Source organism: Polypterus senegalus, chromosome 15 (assembly GCF_016835505.1).
Source record: "Polypterus senegalus isolate Bchr_013 chromosome 15, ASM1683550v1, whole genome shotgun sequence".
NCBI lineage: Eukaryota > Metazoa > Chordata > Cladistia > Polypteriformes > Polypteridae > Polypterus > Polypterus senegalus.
In genome coordinates this window covers 34,822,215-34,839,677 of record NC_053168.1, presented here as the reverse complement: position 1 = coordinate 34,839,677, position 17,463 = coordinate 34,822,215, and the positions used below count along the sequence as shown (strand labels likewise).

General features: G+C 33.8%; 1 protein-coding gene across 1 annotated transcript in view; it reads left to right on the top strand.

Moving 5' to 3' along the window:
- The window catches only part of ctnnal1 (catenin (cadherin-associated protein), alpha-like 1), a 160,028-nt gene that overhangs the window by 117,349 nt on the left and 25,216 nt on the right, over positions 1-17,463 (top strand). Inside the window, exons 5-10 of the mRNA XM_039737064.1 lie at positions 223-312; positions 807-977; positions 5,455-5,655; positions 7,858-7,944; positions 8,634-8,792; positions 12,171-12,263. Coding sequence (XP_039592998.1) covers positions 223-312; positions 807-977; positions 5,455-5,655; positions 7,858-7,944; positions 8,634-8,792; positions 12,171-12,263 — 801 coding nt within the window. The remainder of the gene's footprint in view (positions 1-222; positions 313-806; positions 978-5,454; positions 5,656-7,857; positions 7,945-8,633; positions 8,793-12,170; positions 12,264-17,463) is intronic.

Sequence of the window (17,463 nt, the reverse complement as noted above, 5' to 3'; positions counted from 1 at the left end):
TTGCTTGTAGTCCACCACTGTTACACTCAGAAATCATTTAAACACCACAGCAGAGCACTATCTAAATCTGTGATTCTTCATTATGTGTTTGTAATTGTGGTAAATATTATATAACTTGCTGTTTTGTTTAAAATATGTAAAACCTCAGATATATCTGTGATGCTCAAATAATGACGGAAAAAGCACTTCTGCTCAGGCTTATTATTTTCTTTTGTTTCCCAGGACTTGAAAGATGAAAAGAAGAAAGCCAGAATGGCAGCAGCCAGAGCAGTCCTTGAAAAGTGCACTATGATGCTTTTAACAGCTTCCAAGGTACAATGGTAACAAAATGACAGGTTCACAGTTAATCAGAGTTTAAGATGTCACTAGTAAATTGATTTGCTTAGAAATACTATTTCATGGTTTAAATCTTAAATAGATTTTACAATGATAAATTGATTTTATTCAAAAATATGACACACCAAGACTTCCATTGGTTATCATATTTAGTATGCCCTCAAACAAACTCATGATCTGTGGCAGTTAATTGTCTTTCCTGTGGGGGTCAGATGTAATCTAAACTCACTTAATTGAAACAAAACTGCAAAAAGTATGTGTTTGTAGTTAGCAAGTTGTTTGAGATTGCTTTGTTATTTAATCTAATAAGAGGAGGATGTTATATTGTTGATTTTTATTTGTGGAACTTTTTTTAAATTACAAATTAGGTTATCAGTATATTTTTGCTGTTAAATTAAGACCTGACATTTTCATAGATGTGTAGCAAATATTTCTAATGCTTTTTTCATGTGCCACTTGTCATTCTAAAGACATGTTTACGGCATCCAGACTGTGAATCTGCAAGAATTAATAAAGATGGTGTTTTCCACCGCATGCGATTGGCACTGGACCAGGTGATTGAGATCGTCACAGACTCACGGACCAGTGGAGAAGGGGAGGTCCAAGTTGTTAGCATTTATACTGGAATTAAAGAGTTTAAGGTGAGAACATATTAATTGATATTAAAATTTAAAAAAAGACTAAAATCCTATTTTTTGAAAAAATGTATCTATTTGTATGGATTACAATAAAATCAATACAATAAAAAAAAGACTAAAATAATATCTTTAAGTGCAACTTAAAATTCTTCTGTTGCCTGACAGTTTTGTAGTAATTGGTGGCTTAACTGTTTTCCTCTAAACATTTTTCTAAATAGCTGGTTTAAAACAAAATGATACTTTTAAGAATAACTGGGATGGTGCTCTACCAAAGTTTAATATCTGAAATAAACAGCTTTTATTTGTTTAAAAACCACAAAAGTAATTTAAGCCAATTTTAGCTGTGAAGTAAAGACTTAGTCACACCAGATAAAGGGGAGAAATATATTAATTTTACTGTAGTTCTTAGTATTAACATTGCATAATTTAACAATACTTGCTGCATGTCACATTAGTAGTCATTCCTTCTTTTCATATCCAAGGCTAGTATGTTTATTAGATTTTCTGCTACTTTACATTATTCATCTTTCTTTGTAATTTGCATTCAGAAAGGATGCACTTCCATTCACACATCTATATGATATGATAGTCAAAGTCTTAATTATAAATAGTTGCCTCAGAATTCAGCAGCAAATATGGCTGGTGTTCCACAAAGTAGACACATATTTTGTGTAAGGATTTATGCCTAATTTCATTAGCTGTTTCAATTTCAAAAAATATTTACTGCCAACAAAATAAATTAAAATGTATTACACTATGTACCACAAAAATATAACAAGCATTGCTTACAGAATAGTGTTTAGTGACATTAAGCACTTGACAGTTTGAAAAACAGGAGATCTATATGCAGTTACATTCATCACATCAATGCTAATGCACTGTACTTTATATTTAATTATTGACAAAGCACATATATATGTTACCAAGTTGAAGTTTAAAGAAACATAAACATGCTACTTTTTTAAATAATCTCTAACTATTTATAACATGGTAAAAGTGTTTTTTAAATATACATATTGAAATGTTGTTTTTAGTCTGTTTTACGTGGTATGCTAATTGTTATTTAGCATTGACAACTTGCTGGGCTCAAAAGCCTGCTCTTGTCAAAATTGTTTTGATTTTCTTAAACATTCTGCTGATTTTCTTGCATCTCCCATTTCTAGCTGTAGAATGTAGAATAGTCAGTTGTAAATGGTTTTTATTTTCTCTTGTAAAGTTGCCTTTTTCATTGTCTCAAATTGGTTGTGCTTCAGAGTAGCTATTATTAATAGCATACTGGTCTTCTCCGCCTACAGCATCATTTCCATTTTTTCATCAATCTGTGGATTTAAACCCAAGAAAAATGATCTACCTAAGTAATAATTCTTGTTTTAACTGATAATCCATCAATAAGGTTAAAAGTGATTTTTTTTAATACTTTTCCATTTGAGTATCTAGCAATTTTGCATTAAAGCATGTAACAAATGTATTGAACTGTCTCTAATGTCTTGTGTCTTTACTGTTTACTGTAGTGTTTATTTCAAAATATTTAGAACAATGTTTAATAATAAATGTAGTATGGTTAAATTTATAATGTTCCATGTTGCATTACTAGGTATCTAGATTGTAGTGCCACCAGGTAACATAATAATTTGGCCTGCACTCTCACATTTTATTCCTGGCCCAGTCATAGGCTGGAGTCTGCGCATTCATGTTGTGTTCATGTGATTTTTTTTTTCTTCTGGTTTACCTCACCAAAGATGTACCTACTAGGTTAATTTGGACTGCTGTAATGTAGGTGAGAGTGAATATGTATTTGAGTGGGCTCCTCTAGTGAAAAACCAGCTTCACAAAATCAATTGATTTGAAGGATGGATGAGTCGTTTGATTAGCAGTTAATTTATAACTTGTTGCTTAAAAAGAAACTATTCATAATTTATGCTCCAGAAACATAAATAAAAATATTGTATATAAAAATGGAAAATCTTTGTGTTGCAACCAGGTTCTCAAATGGTAGAAAGGGTTAGGTCTGGTCAGTATTGAAATAAGAGGCATTGAATGTTGAATAACTGATTTGAATAAAAGATCTAGATTTTTATTTTCATGAAAACTATAAAAAGTGACTTTCAGTTAGCTTAACTAACATTAGAATATTTCTGTGGAAAAATAAAAAACTATTTCTGTTCTCATTTTCCAGAGTTATATTCAGAAGGCTTTCTTATACTGCTTACACTGGCTAATTTTAATGCTTCAATAAATTATTTCAATAGTTTGCACAGATTAGTAAATTTACAGAGAAAAGTGATTAGAATCATAGAGTTTAGACTACTTTTAAAGAATGCTTCAGAAGAATTGATTGTCACACCTGTTTCGAATCATCCCTGTTTAAAATATAATAGAGAATGATAATGTGAAAAGGAATTTCTGGGAAAATTCACACATCTCAAATAGACAACAGACAGAGGGTACAAAGGTTTAAAACGGTAACTTTTACAAGTACTATAAATGTACACCGTCTGTTACAGACGCATACCAAATGTATGTGTGTACTTTATAATATTAACAATAAGAGCAGCTCACTACTGAAAACAGCAAATATAGGAGGTAGTCGGGATCGAACTGGGGAACTCTTAATCACAAGTCAGCAAATCTTACCGCTGTGCCACGGAAGCTGTTGTGTTATCCTTGAACCTTTTGTGAAAGTGTTTATTTGATCTTTGGACCTCAGGCTTCACATATTATATAATTTATGCCACTATTTTGTCATTTACTACTAAAATATGAAAAAAGTTTCTGTTTTAACGATGTGTTTACACAGATTATTGTAGAAACGGAACACACATGAAAAGCATGTGTTCCAAATAATCTATTATTTCCACTCTAAAACTCCAGCACTCCCAGATAATCAATCAAGGCATGAGCTGGGAGAACTTTGTGCATGTTCTGCAGCTGTGGGGGGATGAAATAGTAGGCTGCTTGCTTCTTGTCTTTATTGGCACATTTACAGGACAAAAGACACTGGCGGAGAGGTGCAAACGGATTTAAGGTGGGCTGGACCTACGAGTTTTTTCGTAGGCTCTGGTAATTCTAGTGTTAAGTGGTTAAAGTGCTAGGGACTGGTGGGACATGCATGTGTCATTCATACGGCACTTATTTATTTAGGATCGTTGTGTATGTATGTGTATGTTTGCTTACAGGGGCAAAAGTAGGCCAACCTATAACGAAGTTGGCAAATTGTATTAGAGTAGCATTGTAGACTCAGAAATGCCTAAACTTATATTAAAGTCACCCATCTTCCAGTGGAGTGACAGAGGCAAGCAGGCTAAAGCTAGGAAATGGAAACCTGTAGTTCAGGTAGAGAAAGCAGAAGCTGAGCTGAGCATGCCACAAAATGGAAGGGGGCTGGAAGGATTAAAATCAGGAAAACAGAGATCTGGTATAAAGAAGACAGCTACTGTTATAAGAGGGTTACTATCTTGTATTATTGGTAATAAGGAAAATCAGCATGAGAAAGAAAATAAAGTAAATGAAAGTGAAAATGGAAAGTTGTGTGAATGTCTGCAGTAGTAATGGGATCTGATTGGAACCCTAAAACATGAGTGGGTGATTTATCTGAGGCAGATGAGTGCTCAGATAAAGAGTGGGAATGTGAGTGTGAGGAAAAGGAGAGGGATAAAAGGAAGGGAAAACATAAAGGGTGTTTCCTTCCATTATTCTCCACTGCACCACAATCTCCAGGTAATTCTGAGGTCTGTCAAGTATTTAAAGAATATGCTACACCCATAGATATTTCACCACTGTTAGGAAAGGTAACCAGTGCTGCATTGAAATTTGACTTAGGACAAAGTGATCAGATAGAAGGCAGAGCAGCTGATGAGTTTGAATGGCCATTGTTGACTGAAAGGCATGAACTGGATAATGGCATATTGGTACTGAGTAAAGAAAGTGTGGAAATAAAACAAGGAACGTATTTTTGTCATTGAAGCATGAGCTTTCCTCTAGTTTTCACCTATTCCCAAATATATGTGTTTCTGGATAACTGGCAATTCTAAATCGTCTTTGTATGAGTGAGTATTTGACTATTCATTAGTGTCCTATATTACAGTGAATACTGCCAGGATAGGCTATAATCCCCATGACCTCAAACATTATGAGTTAGAAAGTGATAGGATGGATTAATGTGTACTGTTATTATTAGTATAGTGATGGCACTGTTTCCAATAGAATGTCTAAATATTATTTTTTGTTAAATTTTATGATAATGAATGGCCTTTTCTGCCATTCATTTTCTGAATTCACTAACTTTATTGTCTGTGGAACAAAAATACAGCATGTTTTTGACTGGCTTCCCATTCAGGATTGTTTACTATCTTTCACCCAGTCCTGCCATGCTAGACTCAGAGTGGGCACAGAAAAATGAAAGGATGCTGTAACACTTTAGGATTGTTTCTAAAAATAATAATGTAAATGATTACATTGTTTTTTTTTTTCTTTTCTGCAGAACAGAGTGGAAGGCTTGCGAGAGAACCTGTATATTGTCTCCAAGGATAACCTTTTAGCAATGCTTGACGCAATGCTGGAGCACACAGAAGATTTTACAGACTCTGCTTATACTAGTCATGAGCACAGGGAGTGTATCCTTGAACTGTCAAGGCAAGCAAGAGTGGAGCTTGAGCAGCTTATTACTGCCTGGATACAAGCTGTAAGCACTTGATAAGAAATATGTCAAAAACACATTTAACTAAAATTTTAAATATTTTTTTAACATGATGATGATGATTATTTATTAATCCCCATTGGGAAGCTGTCTTTTCGATTTCTGATAATTAGGTGAGCATCTGTTAGCCTAAGTTACTGTAATGTTTTTACAATAATTCTTGGAACATTGCCTTTTGTTTTCTATAGTCAGAGTTACTAATGTTAATTAAGTGAAAATGATTTAATTCTTATTCATTTTTAATGTTTGAAGCATAACTTTAAATTGGGCTGATCTGAGTGGGTATGGATACGTTGGAGAGTGAGGGTTTTTTTATGGACAGGTATAGTTTTCAGGATTGATTCCTAACTTGTTCCCAATTCTGCCGGCATAGGCTCAGTTTTTTCACACCTTGTATTTCAGCTTTTGATATTTGGAAAAAATAATTTATGATTGAATGATTACTTTTTAGTTGCAGTTTAGTTTATTGGAAAAGTAAAGCTTGATTTTCCATGGAATAAAAAATAGGATAATTTGCCAAAAGGAATAAAGGAAAAATAGTCAAGGGGTGTGGTTAAAATACTTTAAATTATGCATTATGATATAATTTTGCTTTTTATTATAACTACTGTATATTTAGAATCTTTTTTGTTTTATTTCTCATCAGTAAAAAGTAACAAGGTGAGAATTAATCCTGAATTTTTTTCATACTAGGAAGTGAACTATAAAGTTGCCAAACTTTAGTGGCAAACTAATTTACTGGGTTCTAGCCTTTTAAATAATCTGAGACCCCTTTTTAGAAACAGGGCTGTCATTTGGTAAAGGTAGGCCATTAGTGGCAGCAAGGCTTTGTTTTGGCACATTAGTGATTGGTGTTTTCCTCTTTTGCTACATAGATGGGGTTGTGTTGTTTAAAGAACAAGAAAAACAAAAAACTATAGAAAACAATGTGTGGACTTATAAATTGTGTCTTGCCTGCAAAACTTAAAACTGTGGTTTTTTATAATGGTAATTGAAATGACTAGAGTGAAAGTTTTATTTTTGTGAAATATATGCTGCTTTATGTTCTCAGGTAACAGAGTAGTAATGAATGTGTAAAAACCTATAATGTATAGTATATGTATTTATATATGTATGTGTGTAAAATAGGATATATAAGTAAAGATACTTTTTTGAGTGCATTTTAGGTTTTTAATGAGAACTTTTAGACATTAGTTTCAAATATTAAGGTAAATATATAGGCCTGTAAAATGTGTACCTATTCTTAAAATCAGAACTTAAAAACACACTGAAATGATTAACAAAACACAATGTTAAATTGCATCAAAAGGAATGATTATATAGTCAGTACAGTTTATATAGCTGACTTTCTGGTACCACATATCAGAAATAGTTGCAGTGATAAATGTTTGTTGTAACTTTCATTTTTCTGGTATAAAATATTCAGATTATAAAATGAAAATATTCCATTCTGGAGCAATTTAATAGGAAAGTGATTTTTAGTCAAGTCATCAACTTGTTTCAAATCAAGTGTTCTCTATTTTGTCTGACTTCAAATTAATTAGTTTTGCAATCAGTACTGTCTTGGAATTTGTCAGTGAAACACCTTAAGTAATGCTTACTGCAGCCATCCATCTAGGTCTGTTAATAATATATTAAAAAAACATTCTTACTGTTTGTTCTTTGATAACAGAACTATTAATTCTTGGAAGGATAAAACTGTCCTGATTGGATTTAGATTGATACATGTAGGTGCACAGGATTCTTATCACTTAGAAACAATCAAGACAGTTTAGTTACATAAAATGTACATGCTGTTGACTTGGAGAAATGCATTTAAAAGTAATTTAACATATTTTTTTAGTGGTGTCACCTAATTTTACAGTTTCTTTCACTAGTATAATGTATCTGCGTTTGCATAAAGTATATCACATCCCTCTTTTTTCTGGTTGGCTTTTGTTAAACTTTTAATGCTTTGCCACTTTGGGTGCTAACTGTGAGTCTTAGGGATTGAGGGTGTCACGCTTTTGAAGCCAAACTGGGTACTTATTATGACACAGCTTGAATTTTTGGGATTAATAATGTTAAGATTAGCATTAATAGCTCATGCAACACAGCTTTAATTGAGTGACTGACTGTCATAAAACTATCAAAGTTGTGTTATGTGTTTGACTAATTCAGTTACTCTGTTCTCTTTTAAAAACGCAGCAGTCTTTCAAAGCCAAAGAAGCAAATGAAGAATTTGAGGTGGCCATTCTTAAAACATGTCAGTGTATGAATGTTCTAAAGAGAGAGGTAATTTTATTCTTACAAAACAAATCTTCCCAACTTATTGCTTTAAATATATTAGAATATTTTCACGTGATATCTTTGAAAAACATTGGTTAAAATTACTTTTAAACATGTAAATAAAATATTTAATTTGTGCTTGTGGGGTCATGTCAGTTTATATAAGAAAATGTATTTTTATTTTTTCATGTAGAAATCCATCACAGTTTCTCAGAATTACATTAAATTGAAAGTGTCCATTAGTGGTCAAATTATGAAATTGAAAACCACAATTGTAAACTGAATCAACAAAACTGTATCATTTTCTCATCTGACATGCACACTAGTGGAATATAGTTTCTCATTGCAAATCAGTACTTTTTCAATTGATTTACTAGAGTTATTTAAATAATTACTTTTATTCATTGAAAAGCCATTTACTTTTTTTTTCTTAAATATGTTGGCTTGCTTATTTTAACAAAAAAAATCTAGGTTTGATGACATACTCCATATATTGTTATCAATATAAACTGTTATTTGTATACTATCTAGTGAATTAGTAAGTACTATAGTAAGGAATGTTCCATCTTTTTATACATTTATGGTGCCTTTTTTCAAAGTACTTATGTTTAAAGACATTAAGTATACTAATAAACCATTTTTGATAGGATTATGTGTTTTATTACTACTGATTTAACTTTTAGCATGTTTTACAGCTACACAATGCAGCAGTGGAGTTGACCACAGATTTGCTAAAACATCATGCTGAACACACTGTCTTAAAAGCCTTAAAGATTTCTGGTGGTGATGGTAAATTGGAAGCTGTAGCCGAATACACTTGTAAACTGTCTGAACAAAAGGAGCAGCTGGTTGAGGTGGGAAATGTTCTTACATAATTCTTACCAGAGTGAAACTTTGGAGATGTGACAAATTATAAACCAAGCTAACCTATCTTGTCTTTTTAGTTTTACTAAAGAATATGGTTACCATTAGTAATTCTTTCTAGTATAAATGAAAAGTTATTGCAACTTTATCAAAGCTGACTTCATTTAGAGTGAGGGAAACCATCTAATACAACTAGTGGATTGCAGTTCTGGCACACAGACAGTTTTTTTTTTTTTAAACTTAGAAGTGAAGTGAAGTGAAATGAAATAAACGAGACTGCTTCTAGGAGTAAAATCAATCCAGCACATGAACTGTACTAGCCATATTATTTCACTGAGGGGGAAAAAGCCACTTTCAACTAATTATAACTGTGGTTATACTCCAAAGAAAGATGCTTGGTTTCACAGTGGTTAAGTTATTCCCATTGTCAGTCCTGAGAAAATACTACCCAGACACCCCTAATCTCTTTTCTGATGTAAATATAGATGGCTTTTATTTTCTTTTTGACAAAGCTTGTAAGACAACTCCTTAGCCATAATACCAGACAATAATATCATACCTAGGTTAAAGCTATTGTATGAAACAACTTACTACCTTTACTTAACATTACAAAATGTCCTCAGAAGTTCAGAAGCAGTGTTTCTCTGACCAAACAGTGAACATTGTGTGCTGGAATGTCAAAGGTCTCAATCACGATCTAAAGAGAAAAAAATAATTTTCTCACCTAACAGGCCTAAATGACAAGATAGTATTTTTAGAGGAGACTTGCTTAATAAGTAAGGACCAGTTGCATTGGAATGGCCAAATCTTTCACTTCAGCTAAACAAAGAAAGTAATTTTGATAAGTATTTATGCAACTAAATTGGATTATAGAAATTTCATCCAAAATGTTTTTGCATCTGTTCCTAATCTGAACCTTCGTAAAATTTTAATTGCCGGAGACTTTGTCTTTTAAATCCAGACCTGGAAATGTCTTCAACTACAGTGGTGATAACCCTTAATACTGCAAAAATAGTCACACAGTTTGTACTGGATCATAACTTACCAGACCCGTGGAGATTTTTAAATCCAAACTGAAGAGCATATTCCTTTTACTCATCAGTACATCATAGTTTATCAAGAATTGATTATTTCTTTATCGATGATAATTTACTTCCCACTATCAAAACTTGCAAGTACAACACAATTGTTATCTCCGATCACGCCCCTCTGATTATGGAGCTTAAATTAGCGAAATTACCAAAAATATGCCAGGTCTCCTAATGAGGCACTTTATAGGAAAACACAGGTTTTGCAATCAGAATTTAACCTCTTGACACCAAAAGAAATAGAACAGCTCATTTGTAAATCATGACATTATTACTATGAACACGAAGAGAAGGCTAATAAGATCTTAGCTCAACCAATCCACAATCAAGAAGTTTGCAATGCAATAACAAAAATTACCAACACAGATAGAGATAAAATTATTGATCACAAAAAATGTCCCACACATTTAGAGAGTACTATAAGTCCTTATATTCAACTGAGTTTAAAGAAGATAAGACACAATCAAATGAGTTTTTGATGCAGTACAAATACCACAACTAGGTACTCTTTGCGCAGAGGCACTGGACAAATCTCCCACACTCACAGAATTACCAGACACTATAAACTCAATCCAGAATGAGAAAGCAGCAGGCCCTGATAGCTACCAAGTGAAATTTTTAATAAACTTTTCAAAGAAGTTAGCTCACAATATTTATAGAAGCTAGAGACAACACAATTCTATGTCAAACATTTCGCCAAGCATTAATTACAATCGTTCCAAAGAAAAATAAGGACTTATTACAAGTGCATCATACAGACTAATTTCAGTTTTGAGAAATTATGTTAAGATACTCTCCAAAGTTCTAACTAGGATTGAGAAAGTACTTCCTTCTGTAATATCACAAGGCCAAACCAGATTTATTAAATGCAGACACTTCTAATCTTCAGCGTTTGTTTAATGTAATATACTCACATATAAAATCTCACACACCAGAGGTCTTATTATCTTTGGATGCAGAAAAAGCATTTGACATGTTTGAAGGGGACTACCTATTCACCACATTGCATACATTTGGGCTTGGCCCAGACATATTTGCATGGATCAAACTACTTTATACCAGTCCAGAAGCCTCTGTCTGTACTAACATTATCTCAAACTACCTTTTACTAGAGCATCCCCAAATATACATTAACAAATCGTTCTTTAAGAAATTAGACTCCACTGTAACCTCATTGGAATCTGAAACATCTGCAAGGGCGACTCTACAATGACCTAAAGCAAAAGGGACATAGCACCACTAACTTTCAGTTTTATTACTGGGCAGCAAATATTCAAGCTATAAAGACCTGGAAAGTGACACAAACTGATAAATATACATCAGCCTGGTCGCAATAGAAATAAAATCTTGCTGTATTTCTTTATGTACCCTGCTTTATACTCCAGTAAATGCAAATTATCATCACTATACTAATAATCTAATTGTCCATCAATACTCAGAATATGGAACCAATGCAGGAAGCACTTAAAGACAGAGAAGCTTTTATCTGTTGCACCTTTACATGATTATCAACTTTTTCGACCCTCTCATACCAGTGCAGTATTTTTAAAAAAAATGGCCGGGATTAAAACACTTTGAGATTTGTATATAGATAATGTCTTCATATCTTATAAACAATTATGCTTCAAATTTAACTTTCCAACACAAATTTTCCACTACTTATAAATCACAAATTTTGCTAAAAGGAGCCTGCCCAATTTTCTTCACCTCCCACTCATTTCTTTTTCAGAAGAAGTAATGATCAGTTTTGAAGACTCAGACAGCATCTCAGTAATATGTAAAACACTTTAAATTTCCTTCTTTTCAAAGATTCCATGTTATGTTGAGGTAACGATCTTTCACTCCACATTTTAGAAAAAGGAGTGGAAGGCAGCCATGCATAGAATACATTCTAGCTTCATATACGCAAAGCATTCAGTCATTCAACTTAAAATGTTTTATTGAGCACATTTGTCTTGGTTAAAATCCACCAAAATGTATTCAGGCCAAGATTCAAGATTCAGCTCCAGCCTCACTAGGCCACATGTTTTGGGCATGTACCAAATTAACATCATCCTCAACTTGTAAAATGCCAATTTTGTCACATTGTTTAGAAAATATGATTTTCATGTTAACAGCAGGGACAATTAAAAAAAGTTGTATTAATGACTTTTTGGAATGCATTTTTAATAATTGATTTCTAACCTTTCAGGAACTGTATTCTTTGTATGTAAATATATATACAGTATACTCAGATCTTACCCTTTAAAATAATAATAAATGTTATTTTTTTCTCCACAGGCCTGTCGACTTTTGAGACACATTTCAGGAACTGAACCATTGGAAATAACATGCATTCATGCTGAAGACACATTTCAGGTTATTGGTCCTCAGGTAAAAAATGTTATAATTGTTTTGCCTCCTTATTTGTTATATGTGCTATTAAGACAAACTTGCCAGACACAAATAGTAACAGTTAGAATGACGGATTCAAAATGTGTTCAGAAATAAACATATCACCATTTATAAATATTCAATGATAATGCTTAAATACTTGGTTGTGAATGCCAACAACAGTAATGAGCCCATACTGTGATGAACATAAAAGATTAAGAAATTGTTGTTTTCTTTGGACTGCATCCAGAAAATGTTATTTTAAACACTGATTTTAAACCAAAATATTTTATACTGCATATAGTTGTAGGGTGTTGTCCTGAGTTAGCAATTATGGGTGCAATGAGAAGTCAAGCAACCGATTACAATATGCAAGCTTTCAAGGCAACTGAGGCCCCTTCTTCTTTGCACATTGTAATCAGTTAAAGGTGTCATTTTGCTTGACTTCTCATTTTATACCGGATATTAATACAAAAAGCATTTTGGTAGTTGTGTTTTTTTGAAAGATATGTTTTATACTTTGATGTTATTGGAATCATGTTACTTCTTTTATTTCAATAACATCAGTAATCTTAACAAAAAAACTGTTTTAGTTGATCAAGTGCATATCCTCACTTGTCATAATGACAAAGTACAAAATATCTGACTTTAGACTTAAGCATCCAGCCATCCATCCATTTTCCAACCTGCTGAAACCGAACACAGTGTCACGGGGGTCTGCTGGAGTCAATCCCAGTCAACACAGAACGCAAGGCAGGAACCAATTAGTTTTAAAGTGCCAGTCTACTAATAGTGTCAAATTCGCTGAACAACACAAGAAATGAATTATAAATCCAGGGTAAATCTACAGCCAAAGTTTAAAACATCATGGCTATAAAGGTTTGTCTACCTAAGAGATGATACAGAGAAGCAAGCAGTGCATTGTGACTTTTATTCTGAGGCACGTGAAAATTTTGTGATGAGAACTAAATTTATAAGTGGTTCACGTCACTTCAGGAAAGTGTCTGTGAGTCTGCTAATGTTTCAAGCCGGAGAAGAAGAAAAAACAGATAAAAATGTAAGAACTGAAAGTGACGTTCAGTGTGCATTATACTATTGCTTGTGAAGAATTGCTATTTGTAATAAAATTAGCATAATTTTAAATTGTGCCAATCAAAAAGAATGGGTTGAGTATATCAAAGACAACTAATAATAGGACTGCATTGTGACACATTTGTCAGATGTATTGCACATGAAATAAAAGGAAACATGCTGAAGTAAGCATAGAAGAGCAATTACATAGCCATGACAGACTATAGCAAAGAAATGTGAGGGAAAGAAAGTGTATTGTGTATAGCAGTCACTGCTCTGTGGGTGTAACAGTAATCTTCAGCCATCAGAGGTTAGGCAAAATCAAGGAGTGCAAGAATCAGGTAATAAAAGAGGACACACTGACAAGACAAAACAACAAAGACAGCTCCATATTATCTTTTGTGTCAATTTTGATTTCATTATATTTGTGACAAAAAGTCACTTGGCTCCTAAATGTTTCATATTAGGAGCTGGTGACTTCAAAGTAGTTTTAATTATTGTATTGTAAACTGTTTTTATACTGTATACATTCAGTACTGTATAGTAGTGTTGAATTGGTACTAAAATTTTGACTTTGGTACCAATACTAGCTTTTAAATATCAGTACCAGTACCAAAGTAAATAATGGATAACTCATGCATTCCCTGCCCATCCTTGCACAAACAGACACCTCTCAACCTTGCTAAAATTTGTGGTTAAAAACTGTGGTGATCTCCATCACATTGAACAGATTTTGGTTTAGGTAGGGACTGAAAGAGACGAGTTTGGCCATCATGGAGTGTAAAGTGCTTCGAAGGGTGGGGAGTGGTTAAATGTTACTTTATATTATACTTAACATGTCTGCACTGGGTTTATGTGGGTGCTTAATGTTAAGGGCTGAATATGATACAACATGTCATCAAACATGATAATGATTCCCCTTTGAATTCTCTAGTGTACATATTCTTGTATGCAGATGAGCAGAGTTGTGACTCACAACTGTATTTAATGGGGATGGGTCGCATACAGTTTGCGTAGTGTCTTACAATGAGTCGTTGCAGACAGTTTAAGGCTTCAACATTTCTCTACTTTGACCTGTTGCTGTGATTCTTCAAAGGATAATGATGACAGTAGGTGGAGGTTCTCTAAGGGGGACCTCCCACTCCCGGAATGACAGTTAGCGATGATTCTGGGTCTGAAAGAGACAAAGAAGGCAAAATTGTGTCACAAGAAGAAAAAAAATGTTTAACAAATACTGGCCTAGTGCATCGAAAAGGGAGTTGGTGGATTTTGTCCCTCTTGGAGTCTGCAGTGCATCAGAGACCAGAAGAACAAAGATCTGAGCACAAGGTCTTTCAAAGCTACTATTTACTTTGGTATCGAAATCACTGAAATTCTGGTATTGTACCATTTTAAAAATTGTGTTTTTTGGCACTTTTTAAGTACCAGAATACAACATAACCCTAATGTATTGAAATATTTTTGAGCTGTTAAAATTAGGATGTTTAAATATGTATATATTCTCCTTCTAGCCTAATTAATCCTGTTAGAGATCCTTGGAAAATGTATTTCCTGGCAATTGGGTAGAAATCAGAAATAATTCTGCCCTTTATATTCACAGCATTCTGCACCACACATTTTCGGGTTAGCTTTTACGTACAGTATATCCTTTAGGTGTGCTTGTTGGCCACCTCAAAATCAAGCACAAATTGACTGTGTCATCCATTTCAGTGACATGGCCTGTCTAACAAACATGAACTGTGACTATTATTGGAGATACTTCAGTTCTGAACCTCACTATATGGAATTTGCCCTGCCTGCGAACATGGGAAATTTGGCAGAGGTTTTAGATGTCAAACTGATCAGGTTTCTCTGTTTTACAGTAATAGCAAGTCCACAATTAACAGTGATAGGACAAAGTAAGTGGTATGAATGTTTTGTTGACAGCACTGTTCATTTTAGCTGTATGCTGTATTTGATTTTGGAGGACTAGCAAAATGAATGTGGGACAAAGCTGACCTTGGCAAGATGCAAACTGATATCTGCTGGCAAGATGCCAGAAATTCTCCAGAGCTTTGGGAATTATGTCCAGCTTTGGTAGTAGTATGTGAGGTTGTTGTCTTATTATCTTGTTGCAATATGACCTCCAAATTCTTCAAACTGACCACTAATCATAAAACAGTTTCAGGATTTAGGTGAAACAAGTGTCAGATGTCTTAATGAGTGTAGAGCAGAAGCACGCAGTCATTAGCATGGAGGACAACTCAAATCACTTCCCTGAAATTCTCAGTGAATGCTAAGGGTCAACAGGGTGGGGAAAAATTCAGAAATTCCAGGTCAGTGTCCGTGTAGGCAACTGGCAGCATCTTGGACTAGATGTTGGAACAGCAGTGTAGCAAGGACTTATCCTTTATTGGTCCTATTGCCCCCACCTTTAATAACCTTTCTTAATGTCTTTCTTAATACCAGGCAAAGTCCTTGTCTATTATTAGACTGAAATGTTTTGCTTAGGTGAAGACCTTGAAGAGATTCCATTGTTTACAACATTTCTCTTAGACCTTCCTCGCTGTGAAGATCATAGTGAGGCTCCTACATGCTGGCTGGGGCACAATGACCAACTCTGGAAATATTCTGCTCCCAAAAACATGGTTATTGAGATGAGTCAGCAGACCATGTGGAAGTGATTTGCTTATTATTGAATACTGTATTGTTCTTTTGGCATATGATGATATACTGTAGTCTATCATGTGTCAACGCTTAGCATGTATGTGTTTAAAAAGTGAGACCCATGTAGGAGACACCTAAAGGACCCTAATCCTTTAATGGCTCCTCTTGGAATATCACTAGAGCATATATTTATTTAACAATCTATTGTGAATTTTTTTATGATAACCCATGTGCATTCCACCCTCCTACAGTAGATAGATAGATAGATAACGCATATTAATGTCATGTTTTTGTTAATTTTTTAAATTAAATTTTTTGCCATCTGTAAGGAACTGCCAAAAAATCTTACTCTGGCAGTACTGTATCAGTACTCAGATAGTTGAACATGCTGAGCAATTGCTTTTTTTAGATAGTTCTGTATCAGTTTTGTTTCATATTTAATCTTTCCCTTTCTTTGTTTTCTCCTGGTGAACAGGGAATGTGGCAAGTGGCTTTAAAAATGTAATACTGTGTTTTACCGAAAATAACTTGTGCGTTGTGATAAAACATTGAAGTAGGTAAAGACTAAATTTGTCCAGGAAAATAAATCATCTGAGCTGAAACTGTATGTCTAATTGGTGTTCTTGCACGCTTTTTCAGTCAGTGCATTTACATGCAACACACATAATCATTTTAAGGTGAATAACCTGGTTAAGGTAGAAACCTGGTTTATTAATAATCCATGTTTACATGTGCAAGTAATCTTCTGGAATTTCTCCTTTGTCTAAACGCTTCAACCTCATTAAACTGTCTTAAATATCATCATCAACCACCATGAATCCGAAAATAAGCATCACGCCTATGATCTTTTTTTGTGTTGTATAAATACATTTGCTGCTTTATTTATAGGCTTCTGTTACAGGGTTGCATGCAGCACATTTTTTTCTGCTTGGCTGTGTGGATTGAGCCCTGCAAAGGACCAGGCACATGTGCCTTTTTAGCCTTACACCCAGTGCTGCTGGAATAATAATAACACATTTATTTTTACTTCAGTAAGATAAATATTATGTTACATTACTCGTCATTTTAAAAAATACTTTTTACACGATAGCCTACTGATCACAAAATTTTATTGATGAGTTTCTAGCACTGTCAGTTCAGCTAATCAACATAAATTTAGGTATTTCTAAAATACTAAGCCAGCTTATTTCAACCAGGAGAAGGAATAATGCGACTCCCCAAATATTTGCCTGTGTGTGCAAAGCAAATACATGCACAGACTGACTGAGTGCAACAGACATGTGCAGACTACAAAATCCTTAACAGTAACCCAGTTAGGGGTTTACGTGGCCAAATAATTGGGTTATTCGTAGAGAAATCTATATCTGTTAATCAGGTTTCTCAAAGGCCAACAATCTGATTTCTGTAACCGGAATAAGGGTTTACATGACATTTTAGATATCAAGTTTCTCTGGTTTTTGAAGTTTTGTAAACATGCTAAGTG